The sequence below is a fragment of the Geospiza fortis genome, unplaced genomic scaffold, assembly GCF_000277835.1.
Source record: "Geospiza fortis unplaced genomic scaffold, GeoFor_1.0 scaffold16, whole genome shotgun sequence".
In the NCBI taxonomy this organism is placed as follows: domain Eukaryota; kingdom Metazoa; phylum Chordata; class Aves; order Passeriformes; family Thraupidae; genus Geospiza; species Geospiza fortis.
The window spans coordinates 6,862,713-6,886,923 of NW_005054302.1; the positions used below are offsets into that span (position 1 = coordinate 6,862,713).

Sequence of the window (24,211 nt, forward strand, 5' to 3'; positions counted from 1 at the left end):
GCTTTCAGTGTAAATGGATAAATATAAATAGATACTGACATATGAGAAATCATTTAGGAAATCCAAATTTCAATGGTATGTCCTGTTGCTCTATCTTTTTACAGTGTACTTTGCATATGGATGATAGCATAGCAACAGTGCACATGATTCATGATGAGAAATGCAAATGTGTCAGCAACAGGCACATGGTCCAGTGAGATGAATACAGCTTGAGGTCTAGACTGCAGCTGCTCCCCAGGTCACAAAAAACTATCAGCCAGCCACCCTGAAGGTCATATTCTGGAAAGATGCTCCTAACAGTACTATGTTGGGGTTTTTGGACAAATCTGTACATGAACCCAAAACAACTCAAAATTCATTATAAAATGCAAGAGCTTCTACCTGAAATTAGCTACTGTCCATCAATGTTAATATAAAATAATTGTGAAATAGAAACCCATCACTGTATGCATATTTGTGCAGTGGAATTAAAGAGGGCACCAATCCTATTGTGTTACTTGAAAAACTGCGGCCAAATGAACATGATTTTGAACAAGAACAAAGGAGAATTCATTCAGTTAAACACTTTAATTATTTTCACCTACTGTACTTCTTGAACATCATATTCAAAAGCCTTTCTGGTTGCAACAGGCAATCAACCTCAAAAAAATCACAAAGTCAAAAGTAGCAAAAAACTCTCAAACATTCCAGACTATGCCAGATCAAATCCTTCAGATGACAAAGTAATTGCATATCTAGTCTATACAGAAGAAAATAAACAAGACATAAAGTAGTTTGCTGTTTGGTGTTTATTTTGGTCTGCTTAATTTAAGCATCTTGCAGCCAGAAAAAAACGTTCACTTTAATCAAAAATTTAGCTAAGGCAAAAACGCATCTCTGAAAATCATTATAATCCTTGCAAGAAATTAATGATTTCCCTTGCTCTTCCTTCTGCTTGAAGGAGTTTGTATGAAGAAATTGTAGACCATGTCATCTCCTCCAGTGTCTCTTTTCATTCAACTGTGTTTCCATAATATTTTTGCCTGTCCCAAGCAAACAGGATTCACAGAATCTTTTCCACACTTCTCTAGCAGTATCACTTAGTCCATGAATCACAAAAGAACCTCATGGAGGCAGAAGCAATTTTCAGAGGGACAGGAACTGAGGTTATCAGGATCTTATTTTGCAATTAATTCAGAGACAATAAAGGCACCAGAAATATACACGTTTTTCTCATTTCTGAATATGACCCAACGTATACATGATGAGAAATACTTCCAAGTATAAAAGCTAATAAATGGGGCAAATTTTTTACAATATAGCAAATAAATTACTACCTGAGGGATATAATTTCTTCTTTCTTGGCATACAGCATGAAACCATGCTAGACAGAAGAGAGAATGTGCTCTAGACAAATTTCCCTTTTTGTTGATTTGTTCTGGTGTCCAAGATTCATAAGTTCGCAAGAGATTTTTTTTGAGGCCTGGAGGTGCCTGCATTGGAAGGAAAAACACTGTTCAAGACAGAAAACCTGGTATTTTTATGTGCTATTTTCTTAGATTATAACCTGGAATTTGTAACTTAATGAAATGACAAACAGTACTTAATAGAATAAAATTTAACAAGAAAAAAAAGTTTGTAATAAATGACCTAAAAACAGAATGATTCTATAGTGAAAATAGACATATGGAGGAAACGGTAACCAGAACCAACTTATACGACTGTACTACACTAAAATAACTTAGTGGTAGGTAATGTTCACAAACACTAGAAATAACTGCATTCTAGGTGTAGGCAGTAGCCAAAATCAAAGTGCTTAAAAGTAAAAACAACTAGATACTCACCCATTCTCAAATTATTTACAAGTCTGAAGACAAACATAAATTTTAAAGATATTAAAATTACAATTTTGTGTTTCTAAAAATATTTGTTGTTCTTTCTTTCTTTTGAAAAATGGCTTTTAGTGTTTCCATAAGATTACCATTGTTGCTTCTGACAAATAATTGCAAAATATTGTGGTAAATTGACTTTTTTAAAATATCTGTATCTTCATTGGTAACATTCTACATACATTACAACATACTACAACCATACAATAATCAAATACCACTTGCCAAGTCATTGCCTATCATGTAGGCAACAAAATATTAACTGCAATTTGAAAGGGAAAAAAATATTTAGAATATTGCATACGTGCAAAGTTCCAATTATTCCAAAGATAGTGGAATGAGTAACACAGTCTTGCAGTTTCTGTGCCATTGAAGACCTCAATATAAGCAAGAAAGTACTGCAAAAACTTTAAAATACCTGCAGTCAATGCAAAAGTGTAACTATTTCAGCTTCTATAAAGTCAGCAACATTGGACTCTTAAAGGTCAAAGTTTCTTGGATTAGCTGCAGGCAAAATCTCCAGACTCCATTATCAATGGAAGACTTAGGAGCACTCCTACTAATGATTTCCACTTTGGACATCACTGCTTAAGTGCATTCATGATTAGACTACTTTCCAATCAGTTGGAGGAACACAGTCCCAGTTATTCCTTAAGCTGAGCCATTTCAAATGCAAAGCTCTCAATTTTGAGAAAAGGCTTTTAACTGTATGTTATGCTGTACGGAAGGAGAGCCAGTTTTTCTTGAAAGAGTCCAGTGAACATAAAGCTCTAAGGCCAAAAAGGAAAATAAGGAAGAGAGAGTGGAATTCTGTGATCTTCAGATGAGGCTATTCATCAAGGAGAAATTCCTTGATTTCAATCCATGTAACAACACTTAAGTAGATATTGGTTTTTAAGAAAAAGTGATAAACGAACAAAATAATCTGAAGCACAAAAAAGAACAACTAGTTCTCTGATGTAAACTTATTTTCAGTTCATACTTACATTTGAAAAAGCATCTAGGAAAAAATAATCTTTCAAGGTAAACTCGTATTTTTTGTATTACATGTAATTGAAGTATAAGGTAAAACCATTTATACTATCTAAACATATAGTTTGCTATACATCAAGGTGCATTCAATGTAAGATCTAATAAAAGCTTTCCAAACAGATCTTACTTCATAAGTTATTTTCAGACTTGATTGAAGCAAAATTGGAGTAAACTTTGGATGAACTTCTGTAGTAAGCCAGAGACGAAAGTTTGGTTGAGGATGCAATGTATTCAGTTCCTATTAAAGAGATGTTATATATTGAAATAGGCTTTGAGGTGATTGGGGTTTTTTATACATAGAACAGTATTTACAAGACTATAATATCCTGGATTAGAAAGTTGGGTTTATTTAAAAAATCGACAGTTGCTTATACACATAAGGTTATAGTTCAAGATGTGTTGTCTCCACACATTCTATATCATTGCTGTGCTCAAATCTGAAGTTCATCCTAGCTGTGTCAAAATATTTGCACCTTTCTCTTAGACACTAAATTCAGGACATAAAAATATGGAGCAGTTCTTTACTTTTAAGTAAAATAACACCAGAAGGCTACATCAAAAATGATGAAGGCTTGCAATGTGGGCTGCATATCAACAACAGATCTCAATGACTTTCAACACCAGTACAGCTATATTAATTTCTTTTTCTTCAAGTATTTGTTGCATGAATCCTCCATGTATCATGATTCACAGAAAACTGAAGATTGGAAAATTGAGTTCTAAGAGAAATACTGTCAAAAGTTATTTCAAATATAAAGGCTTCACAAAAATATATAATTATTGAATATATGGAAACACACTGCTGGTGCTTTACGCTCAGCTGAAACCCACATATTTGTCATCAAAGACACCAAAGTTGCCTGACAAGTGGCTTCAGAACAAAGTCAAGAATTTTGTGTATGTGTATTGAAAGAAATTTAGCTCAGAAACTTCTTGAAAGACTTTCCCACAAGCCATTTATTCTGATAATCTCTGGACCGCAATTATTATCATTTTGTTTTCAGTGTTTTTAGAAAAGAAAATAATCTGAAAAACTGTTACTTGTTCAGCTATTTAAGTAAAATGACAACTATAACTGGTACACAGTATAATGGAATTATGAAGCTTGGAAGGAACCACTAGAGACTTCCTAGTCCAACTCTGTGCCCAAAGCAGAGCCAGACACAAGTTGCCCAGACCTGTAGCCAGTCAGGTTTTCAGAATCTCCAAGGATGGAGACTCGGTAGCTTCTCTAGGCAACTTGTTCCAGTGTTTGACCACCCTCACACTAAGTTTTATCATATATTTAAATAGAATTTCCTGTATTTTAGTTTATGCCCATGGCCTCTTGTCCTGTCATGGGATACCACTGAAAAGGGTCTGACTCAGTCTCCTGTACTCTTCCCCATCAGCCAATACACAAAATTCTAAGATTCCCTCTGAGGCTTCTCTTTCTCAGGCTGAACAGCCCCAGTTCTCTCAGTTTCTCTTTTTATGATACATGTTCCAGTTCCTTCATCACCTTTGCAGCCCTTTACTGAACTGGTTCCAGTATGCTCATGTTGGTCTTGCACTGGCTAGCCAAGTAGTGAACACAGAATTCCAGGTGTGTCTCATCAGTGCTGAGGGGAAGGACGACCTCCCTCCACTTGCTGGCAACATCATCTAAAACAGCCCAGGATGCCAGTGGTCTTTGCTGCAGTCATTTTGCTGGCTCATGGTCCCTTTCTTACCCACCAGGACTCCCAGATCTTTTCTACCAAGCTGTTTTTCAGCCAGCTTGTCCCCACACTGTTTGTGTGGCTGGAGTTACTCCTTCTCATGGGAAGCACTTGCCATTTCCTTTGCTGACCTTCACAAGGTTCTTGTCAGCCTACTTCTCCAGTGTATCAAGGTCCTTTTGAATGAAAGTACACTCATCTGTTACATCAATCATTTCCCTCAGGTTTTTTATCATCTCTGCTTGCTGAGGATGCACTTTGTTCCATTATTCACCTCATTAATTAGGATGTTAAACAATGTTGGCCACAGTATCAATGCCTAGAGCACAATGCTGATGACTGGCTTCAACTGGAATTTTTGATGCTGAAAGTAACTCTTTGAGTAACACGATTAGGCCAGATTTCAATCTACCTCACAGTGGTACACTTGGGTCCACATTCAAAGACTGAGAGAACTGAATTTCTGTACCTGGATGGAACTGACTTATGAATATGCAGCAGTCTCTTGAGAGGATGTTCAAATGTAAGAATTACATAGCCTCACACTTGCTAATGGTATGCAAAACAGGCAAGGGGATGTGCAGAGTCAAACATCAGCAGATCTTCGTCTATATTAAGCTCAGCAAGAAGTTTAACACATTCAGTATTAAGTTCATGTGGAAAGAATAAGACCCTCCTGACACATATCCATATTTTAATACTTACAAGATCTGAAATTTTGTATTCAGCAAGGAGCTTACAAAGATTTCATTACTGTTGACTGCCTTGTTCAGACTACATGACACACACATCAGCGTTATCTTGCTTTGCCTTTCCATTTTTTCAGAATGGATTAGAGGAATGCTGAAGGTACATGCCACATGGTTACTGTGAGACAAATGACAGACTCCAAGCTCATGTCCATGGACTATGCTTTACAAAAATCATTGAATATTGGAAAATTAAGACTATAGTAACTATTGAAGGAATTCCATTATTTTCTTCTGATTTTATTTGTTTTGAGGATTTCATGGTGATGTTCATGAAAAGTATATAATATAAAATCAATTTTAATTAGCAAGTTAGTGATTTTTTATGCCAAAAGTGCATGTTTCTATAAAATATGAGACATTTAAATTTCAAATTAGCAAAAACTTCCTAGTGACTCAGCCTGAGTCTGCACTTCAAAAAAAAACCTACTAAAAAGAAAGTCCTAGAACTAAGGGGGGGGAAATTAAATTCAACCATACATAGATTCATAGTTCATGTAAAAATATGGGTAGTATCCCATAAAATACCAGAAGTCCTAACTAGAGCATTTGCTCACTCACTGTGGTAGAAATACTGTACATTGTACGAAAATTAAAGCACTCACACATAGAAGGGAGCTGCTTAGATCTGAAGCAGTTCACCTTATTCACAACTGAGAAAACCACAAAAGTGTATTTTTAAACTGCAGTTTGAAACATCACCATGGAAATGCCTGAAATGCTTCTGAAATGTTGCATACTAATTTTGTCTGGTTTCCTGTATCATCTTCTCTATTCACCCTCACCTTCTCCAATACAGGAAGCCAAGATGTAACGAGATGCAGGTTCTTCAAACACAGCCATTCTCCATTTTGAGCACATTCTCTTAAAGTTTGAATAGCCAGGTCAGCTTGGCCCTGGCCCATGGCAATCTGGAATGACAGACATAGTTGTGTCAAGAATCTCTCATACCTCATTTAACAGTTACATACAAAATCGTGTTTTCAAGTTAGGAGTACATACATTAAAAAAAAAAAGAGCACTAAAGACAATCAGAATTTTCTCTAATGTGATAGGTTACTAACGTAGGGAAAAGACTAAGGAAAACAAGTTTTTCTTTGCAACTTATCTAGCCAGTTTCTGTACAAACAACATTACCTAGTCTTTTAATGGAAAAAACCATACATCACTTGGTGACAGTGATTATATTCTCTGGGAAGTCAAAAAGTAATTTAAATAACAATGACTAAAGTGCATTACTGCAGAACTGCAAATATAAGAGAGAAATGAGAACTAAGTTTCTTTTGATTAGAAGTTAGAAGTACTTCCTTTGAAGAGAAATACTCAGTTTTGCTGGGATATATGAATAGTTTAACATATACTCCTTTCTTCACTTTTTATAGTACCATATTAGTTTTACCTTACAATCAATTTGGAAGATAAAGATAACAAAAAACCCTGAACCAAACAAGTTGAAAATAAAGAGGTCATAGCCAATGTGAAAAGTCTCGTCTTGGCATTATGATTCTCTGACTAAGTAGAACTGACCATAATATCTTAAAATAATTGAAAATAGCCAAAAGATGACAACTGAAAATTCTATCTCTTATGTTCTATTCAAATTACATGAGAAAGTGTAGGAAAAAACCAAAAAAAAGTTCTCATAGTGTAACAATTCCAAGTGATTTAACTTTGAGTCCTGATCCTTAACTGAATGCCATACTATGCTACATTTTGAAAGTCCAACATATAAAGGATATTTAGAGATAAACATGAGAATCCATGCGGCAGAGTAAGAAATATGCATTCTGCAATGTTCAGAGCTATCTAAGATAGCAGTAGGATCTAAATATTTACAGTTTGATGGGAGAAATATATTATACCAGTTTATGTTTCAGGAAAGGAACAATTTCAAGGACTATTTAAAAGCAACATTAAACTTGACATTTTCGATTTCTGTGCTAACCAGTTATCAGCTAGATAACAACTTCCCTCCCCTTAATATGTTAAATGAAAGAAGGAAATAATATTTTTGAGAAAGTTATAAAGCATATTGGTACTGTGCATTGGGAATATTAGGAAACCACTTGATACATATAATAATTTTAATTGGAATGGATCCTGGAAGGTATCTAGTCCAATCTCCTGCTCAAAGTAGGGCCAGGTATGAAAGATTAAATCAGGAGCTAGGGGCTTTGTTCAGTGGATTCCTGGAAATCTTGAAGGATGTAAAATATCTCAAAATATTTTACAGAATTTCACGAAATACCTAAGTATTCACAAACACTGAACACCCGATTTGTGTTTTCTATTGAAGAAAAAAAATGTGCAAATCTGATAAGCAGAGGAAATGATGAAGTCTAGTTTTTAGTGGGTTCTGTTTGTTTCAATTACTCTGCACTAAAAAAGATAATGCTACAGCACATATAACAATTCTCAACCTCTTTTGTTCTTTTCCATCCATCTTCTCATTTTTTCCTTCTCCACGCTGGAGGAATGTCTCTTATTTGGATTCTGCTTCTGTGAGCATGACTAATGTGTGTCTCTTCTCCAGCCCATTTTGCCAGTGGAATGAGAAGTTAGTGCCAAGACAGGTGGGAACAACAAAACACCACAGACACCAAACTATGATTTTACTTACTAACCTCCTTGGAAAACAAAGTAAAACAGATATTACTACAAAATTTTACACATTGTGGGTTTTAATCACTACACTTATCTAAGACTGACCTGATGGTAGCACTCAGTATTTCTTTCAACACTGGCAAGTTCCTGTAATTCTTGAGAAGGATCAGCACCAGGAGAAATTATAATCAAGATGGGCTCAATTTCCAGTGTCTCTTTATACAGACGTTTCATATTCAGAGGTGACGGAGATAATTCTTTTATTCCTATAATTAGAATTCAAATTATTATGGAAATAAAGTGACTAGACATGATGGAGTGCTTCATTATCCACTCTAGAGTTCATCTGGATGTCAAGAGTTCTGTTCAGCAGACACCATAAAACCAGTTTTAAAATTAAGAAAATATTCTTACAACATGCAGGTAAGTATAAGGCATCCCATATTGAGAAGAAAAGTCTTTCTGAATTTCCAGCTTGACAAATTGCAGTCTTTATTTAGAGTGTAGTCTTGAGGAAAACATACAAAAACAGAGGAGTGGAGTGAGAAGCTATGCTATTTACTAATAGTAATTGCAGTGTGTATGTCCACATACAGAACTTCTCTCTTTACTGCCTTGAGAGCCTTAATTATTTGACTTACATGGTTCTTGGTACTATGATTACTTACATCTATTATTTGTTTTAATATACAACTTAAATGTCTAGAATGTTGATCTAGTAAAGGCAAGGCATTTATACATGAAGCCAAAGATACACGTGTAAGTGTATCATAAATTAAATAAATAAAACCACATATTTTCATGCATCTTTAAACCAGCATTTAACCAATGTAGCATTGGGTGCAACAGGAAATCAGAACATATAGTAAGACAGAAGAGCTCAAATCAGTGACAACTATGCCACAACTACTAAAAGATGCAATACACACATCCTTGAGGATGCAGTCTGTTTTCAGACTTGAGCTATTGCATGTTGCACATAGAACAATCACATCATTTGTACCATAGAATCATGGAACAGTTTGTATTGGGACATCAAAGATCATCTGGTTCCAATCCCCCACCATGGACAGGGGCACTTTCCACTAGACGGAGATGCTCGGAGCCCTGTCTAGCCTGGACTTGAATGCTTACAGGGATGGGGTATCCACAATTTCTCTGGGCAATCTGTTTCAGTGCCTCCCTACTCTCACAGGACAGAATTTCACCCTAATATCTAATCTAAATCTACTCTGTTTCAGTTTGAAGTTGTTCCCCCTTGTCCTGCTACTACATGCCTTCTTGTGAGCCCCTTTAAGTACTGGAAGGCTGTTACCATGGTGCATTTCTGTATACCATGTAAAAAAAAGAAATAAGCATGCTTCAGGTGTTACAAAATACATTCGTAGAAAATTCTTACGAGCATTATCCTCAAAAGAAATTATTTTACTCCCTCTTCACCTATAAATTTCAAAACATAGGTAAAAAATGAGAAAAGAAAAAAATATCTGGATAAAACAGAATTGAAAGGCTTTCTTTTAGGATATACAGCTCTTTTGGAATTCACTTTTTCTCACAGGAAAGCTGCCAAATGAGATTGGAAACTTAACAGCTTCTTTTAGAACTATGTGAAACAGTTTGTTTAAGTTGTTTCAGGGCAAGGACACTCAAAAAGACAAGACAGAAAAAAACTATGAAAAAATATTCATACAAGCATGGCATTTTTTATTGGTTAGAAAGTGCTAGTCAGGATTTTGCCGATCTTACTGACACACATGAAAAATCTGTGGCTGATTTGTGGATGACTTACTGGTTTTGAAAACCCAAATGGAGTCCATGGTATTCTGCTTTCCTTGGTAAAGCTGTAGCTTTGCTCATCAAAAACATTCCTTTGTGCAGCGTTCCTCCAAGGAACTGGCCCCAACACAAGTAATTTATGTAATACATTAAGATTTGGAAGACAGTAAGCAAGCAAATAAATTTACTCTGCATTCAGGTCTCTGCTGGTTTTTGTGCCACAGACACTGTAGATCACTTGTCATTTGAGTCCAGCAGGCAGGGACATTGTCAGCATGGGCCATGTCACCATGACCCACATACCCTCTCTATCTACTAATAATGTTTGACAGATAAGCTATACCTTAATGCTGAAAATCCCAGTCTGGCTGACAGATATGGAGCCAATTTTGAGCAACAAATAATGTCCACAGACAGCATACGGGAGTAAGATAAAGTGACTTTTAAAACTTACAGTGCTCACCCCGATGAGACACTCAAAACTGCTAAAAACTGAAGAAAGGGTTTTGTGTGCTGTAGTGCAATATTAAGATTATCTGGCATACAGGTTTCAAACTTTGTATATAATAGATATGAGAGAGGAAATTGACTGACTAGAATAAATAGACAACTGTAGCATTGAACCACTCTAAATCACGTGTATTTTTAAACAGACAGTAAAAAGTATTACAGACCAAGAGCTCTACAAAAATGACTGATATTAATGAAATAATCTTTTAAGACTCAATTTATAAAATCTCAAACCTAATGGTCTTTAAATGGTAAATTACATAAAATAATATTAAAGGAAAATCTGAGTCTTAAGGAGAGTGCTGCAGTGTAAAACTTAGAGAAAACCAGTTATCTTCCTTTCTTGATTACTCCAGTGTTCAAGAATTAATTACAAGAATGTGACAGATTTTTTTATTATATTTTCAATCACTGTGCAGAATAAGCCAAACCATTTTAAAAGCACTTATAAGAATATTTTACAAGAACAAAATCAGCAAATCATTTACAGTATATTTTCATACACTAAAACTTAGGGATTCCAGAAGAACTATAATATAAAAGAGGAACACGGGACAAAAAAACCTATTTAATTGTTGTGCAGAAATACCCTGGTGAAAATTTAACTTACCTAGGGCTTTACATGCAAAAAGAGCCATGGCACTCTGTAGTCTGTCTGGTCTGACAGCCTGGACCACAAGTACCTTAAAATAAAATATATTCAGAGGAGATGAGTTATATATAGTGATAATGTAAAATGCAGCACTCTTATAAGAAGGATGAATTCTTTGAATTTATCTTCAGAACAAAGTTATTTTCTCTGAATATCTAGAGCTATCTGATCATTGCTTTCCAAGATGATTGACTGTAATTGTCCTTTTCTAAGTAGCTTGTTCTATCAATAGAATCAGAAGATAGATCTATACCTAATGTCTACTTGTGAGCTACAAACTTTTCTACAATATTTTAGAAGAAAAGTAGCTACGTGGGTAGCTAGAATGACAGAAAGCACACTTAGCTTTGTACTAGCATCTAAATTCTGTGCACACATATAGGCAGCAATGTCCTACTTGGAATAGAAATATTTCTGGTTTTAGTTCAAACTAATTTATGAGTAGCATATCAATCTAACAATGTAGTTTCAATATATTTCATAAACAGAAAATTCTTAATACTTTCTGTACAAGAAACAAGATGCACTGATCATTCCAGATTTACTTTCCTATAAATGCAGACATTTTCTGACAACACACTGCACACATAAGAAGTGGTCTTCAGCATCTCATTGAATCAAATATGACTCAGACAAATTCCTTTCCAAAATGGTTTGTTCCTAGATTGCATGTATGCTAGTTCAAAAATTTTCCTCCTCCACAAAAATCTCCAAATAGACAGTAGCTAAGTGCCAATCAACATGGAACTACATTGTCTAACACCCCATCCTTTCTCTGGATGTTTTCATATAAAGTAACTTCAAAAGAAAAATCACAGCATCATTTGAAAGTAAGTAACAACTTACTTTCCATGAACACAAAAGTGTTTATATTTTTCTCTTCCAGCAGAAAACAACCTTCAGGTTGAGGAAGGAACTTGCCTTTCCCATATTCTTGGTGTGTTCTTTATCACCAGCTTTTCAGAAGTCATTTTTCATTTCTTCTATTCTATAGAAGCAGAGGCTGCTACTGCATTTTGTGTCAGATGTGTGAGCTTGTACATTCAGTGAAGTAAGATGCTCAACAAGCTGACACATACAGCAGTAACAAGGCAACCATGAAGGAATTTTAATACCTATTCATAAAACTAATTCTGTGCATATTTCTAAAGGACTTGTTACTTTAGAGGGTGTACTCACTTGCAGCTAATATATCAACACTAAAAAGACTCAGATAACAGAGAAATAATACGCACTATAGTAAAAAAATACATAATTTTAAGTAAGATTAAAAAAACAAGTTAAACTGCAGGACAGTGTAGCTACTGTCACTGCTTATAATTCAATCAGGCCTGGATGTAAAAATTACTTTCACTGCTGAACTCATAATTAATATTATGAATGGAAAGATTACCTGCTGAAACAAGGAAATTCTTTGTACAACAGGAGACGGAAAGTCTTGCTCACATACAGAGCTCTGAGAAAAAGTGCGCCACAGACTTTCATCTTCAAAGCAAAGTGTCTGATAGAGACCTGGGAGAGAAAGCTACAAAACAAATAGTGTAGATTTAATTGTAAAGAAAAATAGCCATTTGGGCATTGCATATTTTAATTTATTTCCAAATATCACTATGATCACTACTGTGCAAATCACAAAATTCAATTTTATCTTTGGAGTTAGGGAAGAAAAGAGTACATTTTACAATTAACCACTTGTTTACCTATTCCCAGGAAAAACTAAATCTGTATTTGCACTCTAATTTTAGTTTTAAACCTTTAGATTCTTTGATTTTAAACTTTGAGCTTTGCCTTTAAGTCCTTTCCTCTAATGATGATCTGCTATCTGGTATCAGTAATGGCTATCAGTGCATGCTACTGATTCACTCAGTTACTCAATTTCTGTTTGTTTAAACCTCTAACTATTATGCTTGCCACACCATTATTTGATTATTCCTGATTTCTGATTAAAGAGAAGTTAAATACTCTGGGTTTAGCAAAAAGCATCCTTGCCAAAGAGCAGTCAAGGGTTTTTTCCTTGCTGCTGAGCTACATGCAGGAGGAGAAGAGGCTAAGACAGAATTTCAGGACTAATATTTTCCTTTAGTTCCCTTCAGGATCACAGGACTTCAACATTGACCAATGCAAGAAAGAGTTTTTGTTTTAGTTCAGTCTGAGCAATTGCAAACTCTATAACACCTATAAAGATGTACAGAGAAATCTGATGAGGAGTATATTAATTTCTGAATATTAATTTCTGAATATTAATTTCTGAATCAACAGTTTGTGGCTTTTAATACAATATGAAGTGATTTTTGAAAGTCATTACACTATGAAATCTACAACTACATATTCTTTACAATTTTTCTTCTATCATCCTATCTATAAAAATTGTAGAACTTGGATAGATTCGCAGTATTTTCTAATCTCAGTAAGATGACAGGTTCACTCAAATGTATTGAAATTCATTAGAGATGGGGTAGAAATGTTCATGAAAAAGGCTCAGAAAAATGAGATTAAAATAAAAACAAAAAACACCTTTGTTTTTTTTAGGCAACTATATATTAAGCCATGGTTTCTGGAAGATAGAATAAACAGCTTAAAATGATGAAATCTTTTGATCTGACAAATACATATCTGAGCATTCAAGTCCAAATTGCTATCTGCAATCTGCTATCTGCCAAAAACCAAAGTTCTTCAAATTTAAATTCAAGAGACCACATGATGTATACCTTCAAAGATGCTACTGCCCAGACTCGGTCCTGTTCTATCCAAGAGGGAACCTGGTCACGAGCGCTTCTTTGTGAATCCTTATGGAAGCAAGTTATATCATGCATGTAAGCTACACAATCTTTTATGAAACACTATATTCAATAATAAGGTTGTGAAACCCATGTTTTTTTAATAAAAACACTCACAACAGCAATCTTTCTGCTGTCTTTTGCCAAGTTCATAAATGGCATATCAAAAAAGTAACCAAAATATTTAAACACAAGACATACTGTTCACATTAACATTTGCTCAGCTATTTGAGCCTGAAAATATTTTACCCATTTAGAGTATTCTTATAACATTCTCAATTCCAAGTAATTTTTACTGAAAACAAGTGACACAAATGACCTGCATAGGCACTCTGAGAAGCTGGCTTCAAAAAACAACTCCATTGGACATATTTGCAATCATGAAAATGGCTTGGCTCTTCACACAAAGAGCCAAACAACACTTCTGAACATCTCTGCACTGGTAATTTGGCAACAGCTTTATTTTTCTGCTCTTTCGATGTTTGGCATGGAGGAAGTTCTAAGGATGAACAACACTGCTTAAGCTCCAGTAGAATTTCTGTATTCACTATATTATCTGTTATTAAAAGATCTTACATTACACATTAACCAGTCTGAGGAGTCTCTGCATGGAAATACATTTGGATCTCTCAAGGAGTGAGCAACTTCAAGAGTAATCTTAAATGCTCAGCAGAGAAAAACAGAAGCTTTCTTGTGAAAGGGTATCTCAGCCATGAGTTAAAAAGTCTGAGAAACAAAACTAGGAAATTTGGAAGCAACTGTAGGAATAAATTTGACATGGGTCTGCAGTATCCATTCCATTGTGCACACAAGCACAATCTTTCCAAAACCTATGGATTGTGCCTTAGATAGGGTAGAGGTAAGACTGGTATTAAATTCCATTATACAATCAGATCTCACGTTCCTTGAAAATGGCCTACAGAAAGAAATACTTGACAATCACTCAGTTCACAGACATTTACTTGAATTACAATGACTCCAGACAGATGAAGGGGGACTTCTGCAGTCACACTGAAATGCAAAGCCTGTAGCTGAGCCATCTAATGGCTAGAGAAACTGGATTTCAAGGATCATTTTAGCAACCAGCTGCCTGAGAAAACGTACTTAAAGTACAACTCATACATGACTCTGGGAGAAGGAGGGATTCAGAAATACTGACTTTAGTTACAGAAGAGGGCTGAAAACCTCCTCAAAAATGCAATTTCAAATTGCCATCCTGGCCACAGAAAAAATAAAAGAAAATACACAACACAGGCAAAAAGATATTCAAATAAAAAAAAACTACTCCATGTTCAAAAATTCTTTAATAAATTTATATTACTATGTGAAAAGTTACTTTTTTCTTTAATGTATGAATACAATTAATTAAACAACATAGTAAGAATAAAACTTTAACTTTTCAGGATTAAAGTAAGTGTTCCTTATTTCAAAATATGAAAATAAATGTAGCTTACTGATTTTCTGACGGTGTCTCCAATGACCACACCTGTAAAAGTCTCCCACTCCTGGGTGGAATAAATTAACTCAGATAAGTCACAAGACACATTTAAGAATTAATATGTAATAGCATGTAGACAGAGTAGGAAGACAAACAAATTAAAATGCTAGATTCTGAAAGAGTTCCAAGACATTTTTTAATGTCTTGCTAGGAGATGCTATCAGAATGTAATTCCTTTCGTAGAATTCAATCTAAGTGGCTGCAGTGCTTTATAAGAAAAAAAGCAAAGGGGAAGTTCTATGCTTTCTCAGCACCCACAGTTCCTACCCAGACTGCCCATCTACAGACTATCAGGAAGCAGCAAATGTGGCTGGCAAGGACACACATCCTGCCTGGTGGGGCATCAGCAGCCCACACAGAACAGGTAACTATAGAAAGCATGACTGAATTTATGTATGATTAAAACTTTTAGACTTTGTATATGTATCCAGGAAGACAATTTTAAATTGTTTTGACAAGTATTTAAAACCACTAGAAATTACATAATCCTGTATTTGGAGGTGGCAAGAAACAGACCAAAAATTCTTCATAAGTCCTGAAATTTTGCATAAATAATAACTATATTCTATGATGAAGATTTTTTCATTAAAGAGAACAGTAACATCAGAAATTTAAAAGTCAATTGAGACTAAGAGTAACACTGCTGATACAAATCCCAGCGTAATATTTTGAAACTAAGTCTTGAAACAGCTCCCTCTTTCAGTTACAAACTGATGCTCATCTCCCAGTTACAAAGAAAATGCTTGTGCACACAAAAATGCATGGAGCACTTTTTGGTTTGTGCAATATTGTTATGAAGAAAAGAAGAAGCACAATATACAGGGAATATAAAACTACCTCAGAAAAATCTATACATATTGATTCAGAATGTCCCTACTGAGAACCAAGCCATTCTATAGTATATTGCTGAAGTTGTACCATAAATTGCATAACGCTATGCAAAAAAATATTTAAGTGAAGAAGGTTCAATTCTTTTGGGACAGGGACTTAGAATACTAAATTCTCTAGCAGCATATTAAGCAACTCCTAGTCTTATCACATTAAAAGCTTTAGAAGAAATAATTTTAAAAGAAGAACCACTTCAGCTTCATTTTCTTCACTAAATATTTTGTATAAGCACTTTTCTCTTAACAATTTAACGAAAATAACTTTCACCTTTCAGAGAAATAAAAAAGTATTGCTATTATTCGTCTGCTTTCTCTCTTGAGTCTTCAGATACTGTAGAAATATGCATTATATATAACCTAGATTAAGCTGTCTAAGCGCTCTAATGGCTGATGGAAATGCATGCTTAACAATAGAAACCAACACTTAGGGCTGTACTTTACAAACACTTAAGAAGCCAGGATTTAATTCAGTCAGAAAACTGTTTCCAGGTTGCTGCCTTCATGACTTTAGAAACTCAAGAAAGATAAAGCAACATATTTTCAGAAGCTCAAATAAAATAATAAATATCAAATAGCAAACTTTGGATAATGAAGAGCAGCCAGGATATATTTCTGCTAACAAGATGAGTTATTTTTATGAGGCCACATCATTGCTTTGTCAATCCATATGTCTACAGTGAAACTACTTCTTCATTGGAGGGGTCCAAACAACTTGTTTTGAACTTTGTACCTTAAGCTCACACATTTAATATACTAAATTTTCATTATTTCCTTCAAATGTATTATCTGATCTTTACCTTTACCTCTATAATGGACTCTACTGAACTGACATCTTCTTTCATTTGATGTCCCTTTTTGTCTTCAGCTTCTAGTACAGAAAGCCATAGTTTTGTCTCTCCATTCCATGGAGGTACTTTAGATAATTAAATGTGTCTTGACTCAGGATAATCAGCCATATTTAAGCAATTGTATTAAATCAATTAAGCATACTGTTTCACTGCAGGCAGACTTTATAGGATTAATCCGACTACACTACAGACAACAACAACAAAGTCCTACACTTGCTGACAAAAACTTTTTACCTACTTATTTACTCTTCATATTAAGTTTGAGTAAAATACTTGGGGATTTTCTTCTTTAGCACTTACATTCTCTTGAAAAAGCTCAGGGTGCATTCCTCGTACAAAATGTAGAGCAAACATTAGCTGATCAGCCTGTAATAAAAGCAGTAAAAATGTATCTATATACTCAGGAAAAGTCCTACTTCTAGTTCTTTTTTATAAGTAACATTTCCTTAAAAAAAGACCTCCAATTACATAGTAATGACTTAGTGACATATATCCTAATGCAAAATTGCTATATACCCTTGCAAGTTAGAGATGAAAACTTAAAGTGGGCTGTGGAGCAGAGGGTAAAGAGGTCCCTACTAGGAATTAGAATCAAGTTTTGCAAGGCACTGAAGTTCTCATTTTATTGATGAATATGAACATCATACAACATTGAGAACAAACCACACCATTTAAATTTTTCATCTTCTCCGACAAGGTCTGCAAGCAAATCCATATCATAACTGCCTATCAGGATGCTCCCTGGATGAACTAGTATCCAAAATTTGAACAAGAATTGTTTAGAAGAACGCTGAGTAGCCTAGACCAAACCAGCTTTGAAACAAATTTAAGCAAATTAAACAAATTTGAACATTTAAACAAATTGGAACACTTGAACATTTAAACAAACTAAAGAGGAAAGATGGGCCAGTTCAAGTGCTCAGGTAAATTTCTTGGCACCACTTCATTTAGCAGCATTCATGAAGCCTATGTATACATAAATATAATAACCACAAACAGACAAAATCCTTCTTTTTGATTCCAACATGCTTCAAAGGGTATGAACTCATATCAGCTATACTGTTTATGAAGACACTAGTAAAGCCTCAATGTCACAGCAGTCTTTTAAAATTTTCATGGATAAAAGGAGAAATTAGCAGTGAATTGTAGATGGTGTGAAGAATTTATTTGTTCTCTCCATTATTAGAACACAATAGTAAGCTGGAGGGACCATTAGTTTGAAGTTGCACAGTTTCAGTGAACACATTTTCAGTATTTTCTAAACTCCAGTCTGATCACACTTAAAATCTTTCCTACTAGAAATCTCTTCTCTGCCTTGCACTTGAACTCTCTACTCTTCTTACATATAAAAATTGCTGCCTTCCATATTCACAATAACTTAGTGGAAGGCTTCACATAGTTACAACTTCAAAGACAAACATTGATTATTATGAGACTATTTAATGAGATTCCACTTAGACTTTGATAAACAAAACCCCTTAGAAAGAACTGCTACCCCTATATCCTCAATACAGCATTGCTAGATTGGGGGACAGAGGTAGGAGGTGGTGTAAAATTTTCAAGATTTTTCCATTCTCACAGATCAAACCACAGACTTGCATGATTTGTACTGCTCAAACCATATATGCAGAGCTACTGTGCTTTCTTCAGCCTGGTACTGTGAGACAAACACCTCCTGTTATGACAGTTTCATGTGTAAGTAAAAATTAAAACTAAAAATGAAAGGCTTAGTTTCCCCAGGTTTTCAGTAAGAAAGTAAGAAGTGAAAAGACACCTGACTGAAATTAAGAAGAAATACACTAAGAACATTTTTTTGAAGAAGAACAAGGAACAGACAGAAACAAAAAAGGTAGCAGGGAGACCTTTGGAAAAGGTCATGAAAATAAAAAGGTGAATATCACAATGTAGGGCTTTTAGAAACATAGAATCATCTAGGTTGGAAGAGATGATTCTTTAAGATGATTTCTTTAAGATAACCAAGTCCAAACATCAACCTAACAAACCCACTTCTGTTTTCTTTTTTAAAAAAACCAAACCTTAATACAAAAAACTCCCAAATAATCATACAAAACTTTATATTTAGGAATGCAAGAAATAAGAGCAAACACAAAATGAGTGCTCAGAAAACTGCGATGCCCATGACTGACTCTGAAGCCAGAATGAGGCAGAGAGGTAGAGCTCTGTGGAGAAATGTGCATCAGCAATATTAATTTGGTCATACACTGATTTCAAGTCCTCATTTAGCATGTTAATTATTGATAGTGTAATGTTTTGCATCTATTACACAATACTACTTATTTGAAGTAGATCAAGTGTTGGCTGCTGAAAGAAAACTTTCAAACCCAGTGCACTGTATAAAAGCCAGAAAAATACAATCTTACCTTAAACAAACAACGACAAACATATTCATACACTGTATGTTTCAATGTGCCAATAAGCAGCTTGATTCTTTCCTCAGTATTACCTGAATCCTAAAAAAGAAATTTCAGATTTCAAAAATTCCCATGGAAGTAAAAAACTTTCCACATCCTTTGTACATTTCAGCAAAATGACAGAAATAATCTGGACTCTACATGACACAAGTTCTAAAAATATATTAAATTCATCTGCAGCTATCAATGATTAAATGGGAAATTCATGCTGAAGTATTAAGGAATTAATGTTTCGGCATTTAATATTTTGACTATGAACATGATACAACTTTGTGTATAAGAAGAAATGCATTGAGAATGAGAGTACATTTCCTTCTCCCAACATTAATATCATTGAAATCTCATCATTGTCACTCGATAAAAAATTGCTTATTAATTGAATTACTATATTTAACACTACTAAACAAGTTTGTTGATCTTAAGTGTAATTATGAAACTTCTGGTCAAATTTGGCCCAACTGAAAGGAACAATGTAGAAAACAGTAAGTGTACACTGCCCTTCAAAGCTCATAGATTGAAAAAATAATTCTAACAGGGAAAAGTTTGAAAGATAGGACAAAAGAAGAAAGGGACTGGGGGATAGGGAGTGTGTTACAGGTAGTATGACTTCTTTTCTACCATGCTGGAATTTGAAGAGACGAGTTTAAGAAGGGCAATTGTGCAAGTGATTTGCCTAATACCTTTCCGATGTCTAATAGATTTCATGGCGTGAAAAATTGGATAGAGGAGAAGGAAAAAAGAAAGCAAGTAACAAAGGCAAAAACAGAAGTTGAGCTTTAAACAGGTAACATTACAGGCAGGAAAAAAAATTATGAAGGAGTGTGAGAGTAAGAACAAGAAGTTAAAACATCATGTTGTGGAAAAGAAGTAATAGGAACTTCAAAGAGGGACAGTTCACATAGACAGAACTGTGTTCCTAGTAATGACTGGAGCTGAAAGAGAATTGTAATCACAGATGTCAGAACAAAGGGGAATCCAAAGGAAACACGATGAAAGGCTGGCAAATGACTTTCTAAGTAAAACCAAAGAGAAATATGAGGAATTTTGGAGATGCTTAATAAAAAGAAAATGCACTATTACTCATTGTGGGTATTTTGATCTAAGGAGTGAGGTGACAAGGGATAAATCCATTCTTTGCTTCAGTAAGAATATACTGGCCTAAGAATGCAGAAGAATAAAAAATACATTTTCAACAGGACAGGATGCAGGCATGCTTACAAACTGTAAAAAAGTTGATAAACTTATGACCTTCCTTCGGGTAAATGAACCATGTAGAAATAGAGGTATTTTCTTATTCTACCCCTTGTTGATAGAATTAGCTTTATTAGCATTTTACAACATTAATTTATTTAAACAAAGCCTTATAATCAGCCTTTGTTTTCCTAATTCACCATAGACAAAGAACAAGCCTGAAATCACAAAGAGTTACTTTGCTTTCAGATGGTAGAGAAATTCTGTGATTTATATATAACATAATTTAGAAGTCCACATGCCTGTATTCTGAACATCTAAAGCACAACAGGTCAGCATCACTACTTATTATACACTTCATCATCAGTTATTCTAAGCTATTCTTAAAAAATGTCCAGAGTGACTAATAAATTTTAGATGGACACTTCTGCAGCATTAGCAGCTTCAGAAGAAGAGCAAATACCTTCTCGCTCTGCAGAGCCCTTTGGAAAAGCCGCAGGAACGCCGCCAAACTAAAGCGGTACATATTATTAATTTTGGACAAGTCAGAGATAATGAAGTACATCTTGCTAGCACTCTCAGCCAAAGGAAGATAGGCATCCCTCTCCTGCGGAGGAAAACAATACACACATAAAAAAGCCAGGTGCATTACTGCCACCTACTGATTATTGCATAAACATTTACTTAGCCCACCGAGAAAACATTCCTATGACTCCCACTGATTCAGAAAACAGGATCTTTTCCAAGCCTTCAAATTGAGTGATCAGTACTCCAGACTTCAACACTGTACTGAGATTTCAAAATTGGAAAAAAAAAAATTTATTGAAAAATCCTTTAAATTATGAAGAACATGTTGGAAATTAATCCCTAGGGCAATAAGATCTTTTCCCACCACAGAGCACATCCCAAAATTCAATGGGAAATTTTAAACTAAACATAGATCACAGAAGAAAACTCTGCAATCTGTCACAAAAACAGCATGTCAGATGAATAGCATCAGCAATTATCTAAACTTTTCCAATAACAAGGGGCATATTAAGCAAAAACACCCACATGAACTATAATGTTTGCAATAGTGTATGGCAAAAATAAAGTCAAAACCCATTACTTGCCAAAATTCCTTTAGTTCAAACTGACAGACTTTAAACTGTGTAAGTACTCAGCATATACAAAACAAAACATTTTAATTACTGAAAATACTGCATGCACTTTCATATTCAAAATATCATTTACCCAAAAAGAACTAATATAATATGTTACTCATCCGATAACCCCATGGATGTATGTATCTTCTCTAGATAAAAGATGAATATTTTTAGCAGGAGAAAAACAGTACTGTAAAGATTAAAATATTCTTCTACCTTATCAAGGAAACTCTGAAGTCTGAAAGATTCAGCCAGTGATTCTTGGATGAGTGCACTGCTTGCTTTAGTTTGATTCAAAGATTCAATCAGATCCTTATTTTCTAGTATATTGCCTTGTGATGTGGCAAGTGTCTGGAAAAAAGAAAGTCATCTATGTTACATTAAAAAAAATCCTCTAAAGTAACCATTTTGGAAGCTATCTTAAAGTAACCATTTTGGAAGCTATCTTTCTGATCTGTATGTATTTCTGAATCATTGAACGCATCTCTAGAGTTCTCAAAAACTGATGGTTACTCCAAAAACTGAAACATTTTTTAAAGAAGTATGGAAAATACATCTCAAGAAAATACTCCAAAAAATCCACATTGCCTTATTCTGAAACATAGGTTATCAGCAGGCTTTTGAGAATGATTTCTGTGATTAGAGTCTTAGGCACTAACATTCCCATGGTAAATACAGATTAGAGTATTTCTTTCTTGTGTTTAACTTCTCATTTAAGCTGAAGTTGGCAACTTGTAAAAACTTCCTATACTCAGTCATTCATGAATTCATTTTCCTTCAAAAGTATTCCAGTTCTCATAGAACTCTCATCTCCAACTGAGATGAATATTCACATTACAACAATTTAAGTTTCATAATCAATGATCACTTTAAAATCCTTGGGATTGCCCCACATTTTCCCAGAGTTCTCATTAAATTAGGTGATTAAGCAATTAATCTCACTTCTAAGAAGTGGGGAAAGGTTGAATAGCTCACTTATATCTAAGGTTTTTTACTAACCTCCAGTAAATACACATCAAGATATTTATTTTGAAAACTGGCTGCTTGTCAGACAAATCAGTTCTGAGCAACCACCTGTAGGACATAATTTTAGAATATTTGGAGACACAGATTCACCAGTTAGAGTAGTAGAATGCACTTACTTCTCTACCTGAAACAAGTTTAGGAAAAGATCACCTGCTTTTTCAGATAGTCCAGTTCATCCATGAGGAATCATACTGTGAGCTATGAGACAGCACCCATGTCTTTACTCTGAGGCTTTTAGAAGGAAATCAGTACAGCACTTCAGAGAGAATGGAAATGTTGCTTTAAGATTAACTTAAATTTATCCAGACCTCATCCAACATTGACTTCTTTGACAATAAAGTCCACCTGCCAGCTTCCAACAAGCCTTAGGTTTCTTTCTTCAGGGTGAAAGAGTATCCTGATTTCAGGATAACTTGCTAACAAGAATTCCAAAATTGAAATCAACCTTGCTGTTACTACTCAGATGCTTTTTGTTGCAGACATCTTTAGGCAGGAACTTCTTTAAGTTTTGTACTCGATATTTCAGATCAGACAAATAAAAAGGATTTTTTAGTTCCAAGATCCCATAAAAAGTGTGTTCTATAGTGAAATTTGCTTTGTTGTATCTCTGAACCCTCAGCTTCTGCTAGACAATAAGATGCTAAAATGGTCAAATCTGGATATGGAATTTTATTAGAAAGCAAGTTTCCCTCTTCCTGAAAGAGAAATCTGCCCCACCAGAGTTTTAAGAAAGGGTTGACCTTAGTATTTGAGAATTACTAGGGAGTTCAATAGGGACAGTAAGTGTGGAAATTCAAATCACATAAAATAATTATGTACAAAATTCTAAAACTGAGCTGTTAATCACAGAATTATGATTGGATGGGACCATCTAGTTCCAACTCCCCTACCATGGGCAGGGATGACCCTCACTACATAAGGTTGCTCAAAGCTCCATCCAAACTGGCCTTGAACAAATCCAGGGATGAGGCATCTCCAAGTTCTCTGGGGAACCTATTCCCAGAGGTTCCCAGAGGAACTGGTGCCTTACCAGCCTCCCAGCAGAGAATTTCCTTGTAATATCTAAACTAAACCTACCCTCTTTAAAAGTCATTCCTCCCTTGGCCTGTCGCTGCATATCCTTGTAATAAACCCCTCTCCAGCTTTCTTGCGGGCCAGTCTAATCTGCAAAACTATTATTTTATGCTAATGCATTGCACTCAATACCACAAAGTTCTGCGATTTAGCTACAGACTGAGGGGTTTAGGGCACCAGGTCAATCTCCCTGCATCTCTGACCTTTCAGAAAGACAGGATTCGAGGACCCATTCTTACAAGCATGAAGTACAATTTCTGTGAAAACCATGGCTAGAGATAAACAAAAAATAAAACAGTCCTTCCTTGGAAGCTACCTTTTTTTTATAGAGGTGAACATCTGTTTCTGAGCATAAGTACTTTCAATAAAATAAAAAGACGAACCAAAAATTGAGAACTTTAATTTTAAATGCAAGACAGGGAGTGTTTACTGTAAAGAATAT

At 34.9% G+C, this 24,211-nt stretch overlaps 1 protein-coding gene across 1 annotated transcript in view; it reads right to left on the bottom strand.

Moving 5' to 3' along the window:
- Nucleotides 1–24,211, bottom strand: part of DYNC2H1 (dynein cytoplasmic 2 heavy chain 1) — a 143,167-nt gene that overhangs the window by 55,893 nt on the left and 63,063 nt on the right. Inside the window, exons 68-79 of the mRNA XM_005417800.2 lie at nucleotides 21,886–22,020; nucleotides 20,988–21,131; nucleotides 19,283–19,372; nucleotides 17,202–17,267; nucleotides 15,123–15,173; nucleotides 13,600–13,677; nucleotides 12,285–12,416; nucleotides 10,850–10,922; nucleotides 8,059–8,219; nucleotides 6,135–6,260; nucleotides 3,028–3,138; nucleotides 1,317–1,472 (exon numbers count right to left, since the gene is read on the bottom strand). Coding sequence (XP_005417857.1) covers nucleotides 1,317–1,472; nucleotides 3,028–3,138; nucleotides 6,135–6,260; nucleotides 8,059–8,219; nucleotides 10,850–10,922; nucleotides 12,285–12,416; nucleotides 13,600–13,677; nucleotides 15,123–15,173; nucleotides 17,202–17,267; nucleotides 19,283–19,372; nucleotides 20,988–21,131; nucleotides 21,886–22,020 — 1,323 coding nt within the window. The remainder of the gene's footprint in view (nucleotides 1–1,316; nucleotides 1,473–3,027; nucleotides 3,139–6,134; nucleotides 6,261–8,058; nucleotides 8,220–10,849; nucleotides 10,923–12,284; nucleotides 12,417–13,599; nucleotides 13,678–15,122; nucleotides 15,174–17,201; nucleotides 17,268–19,282; nucleotides 19,373–20,987; nucleotides 21,132–21,885; nucleotides 22,021–24,211) is intronic.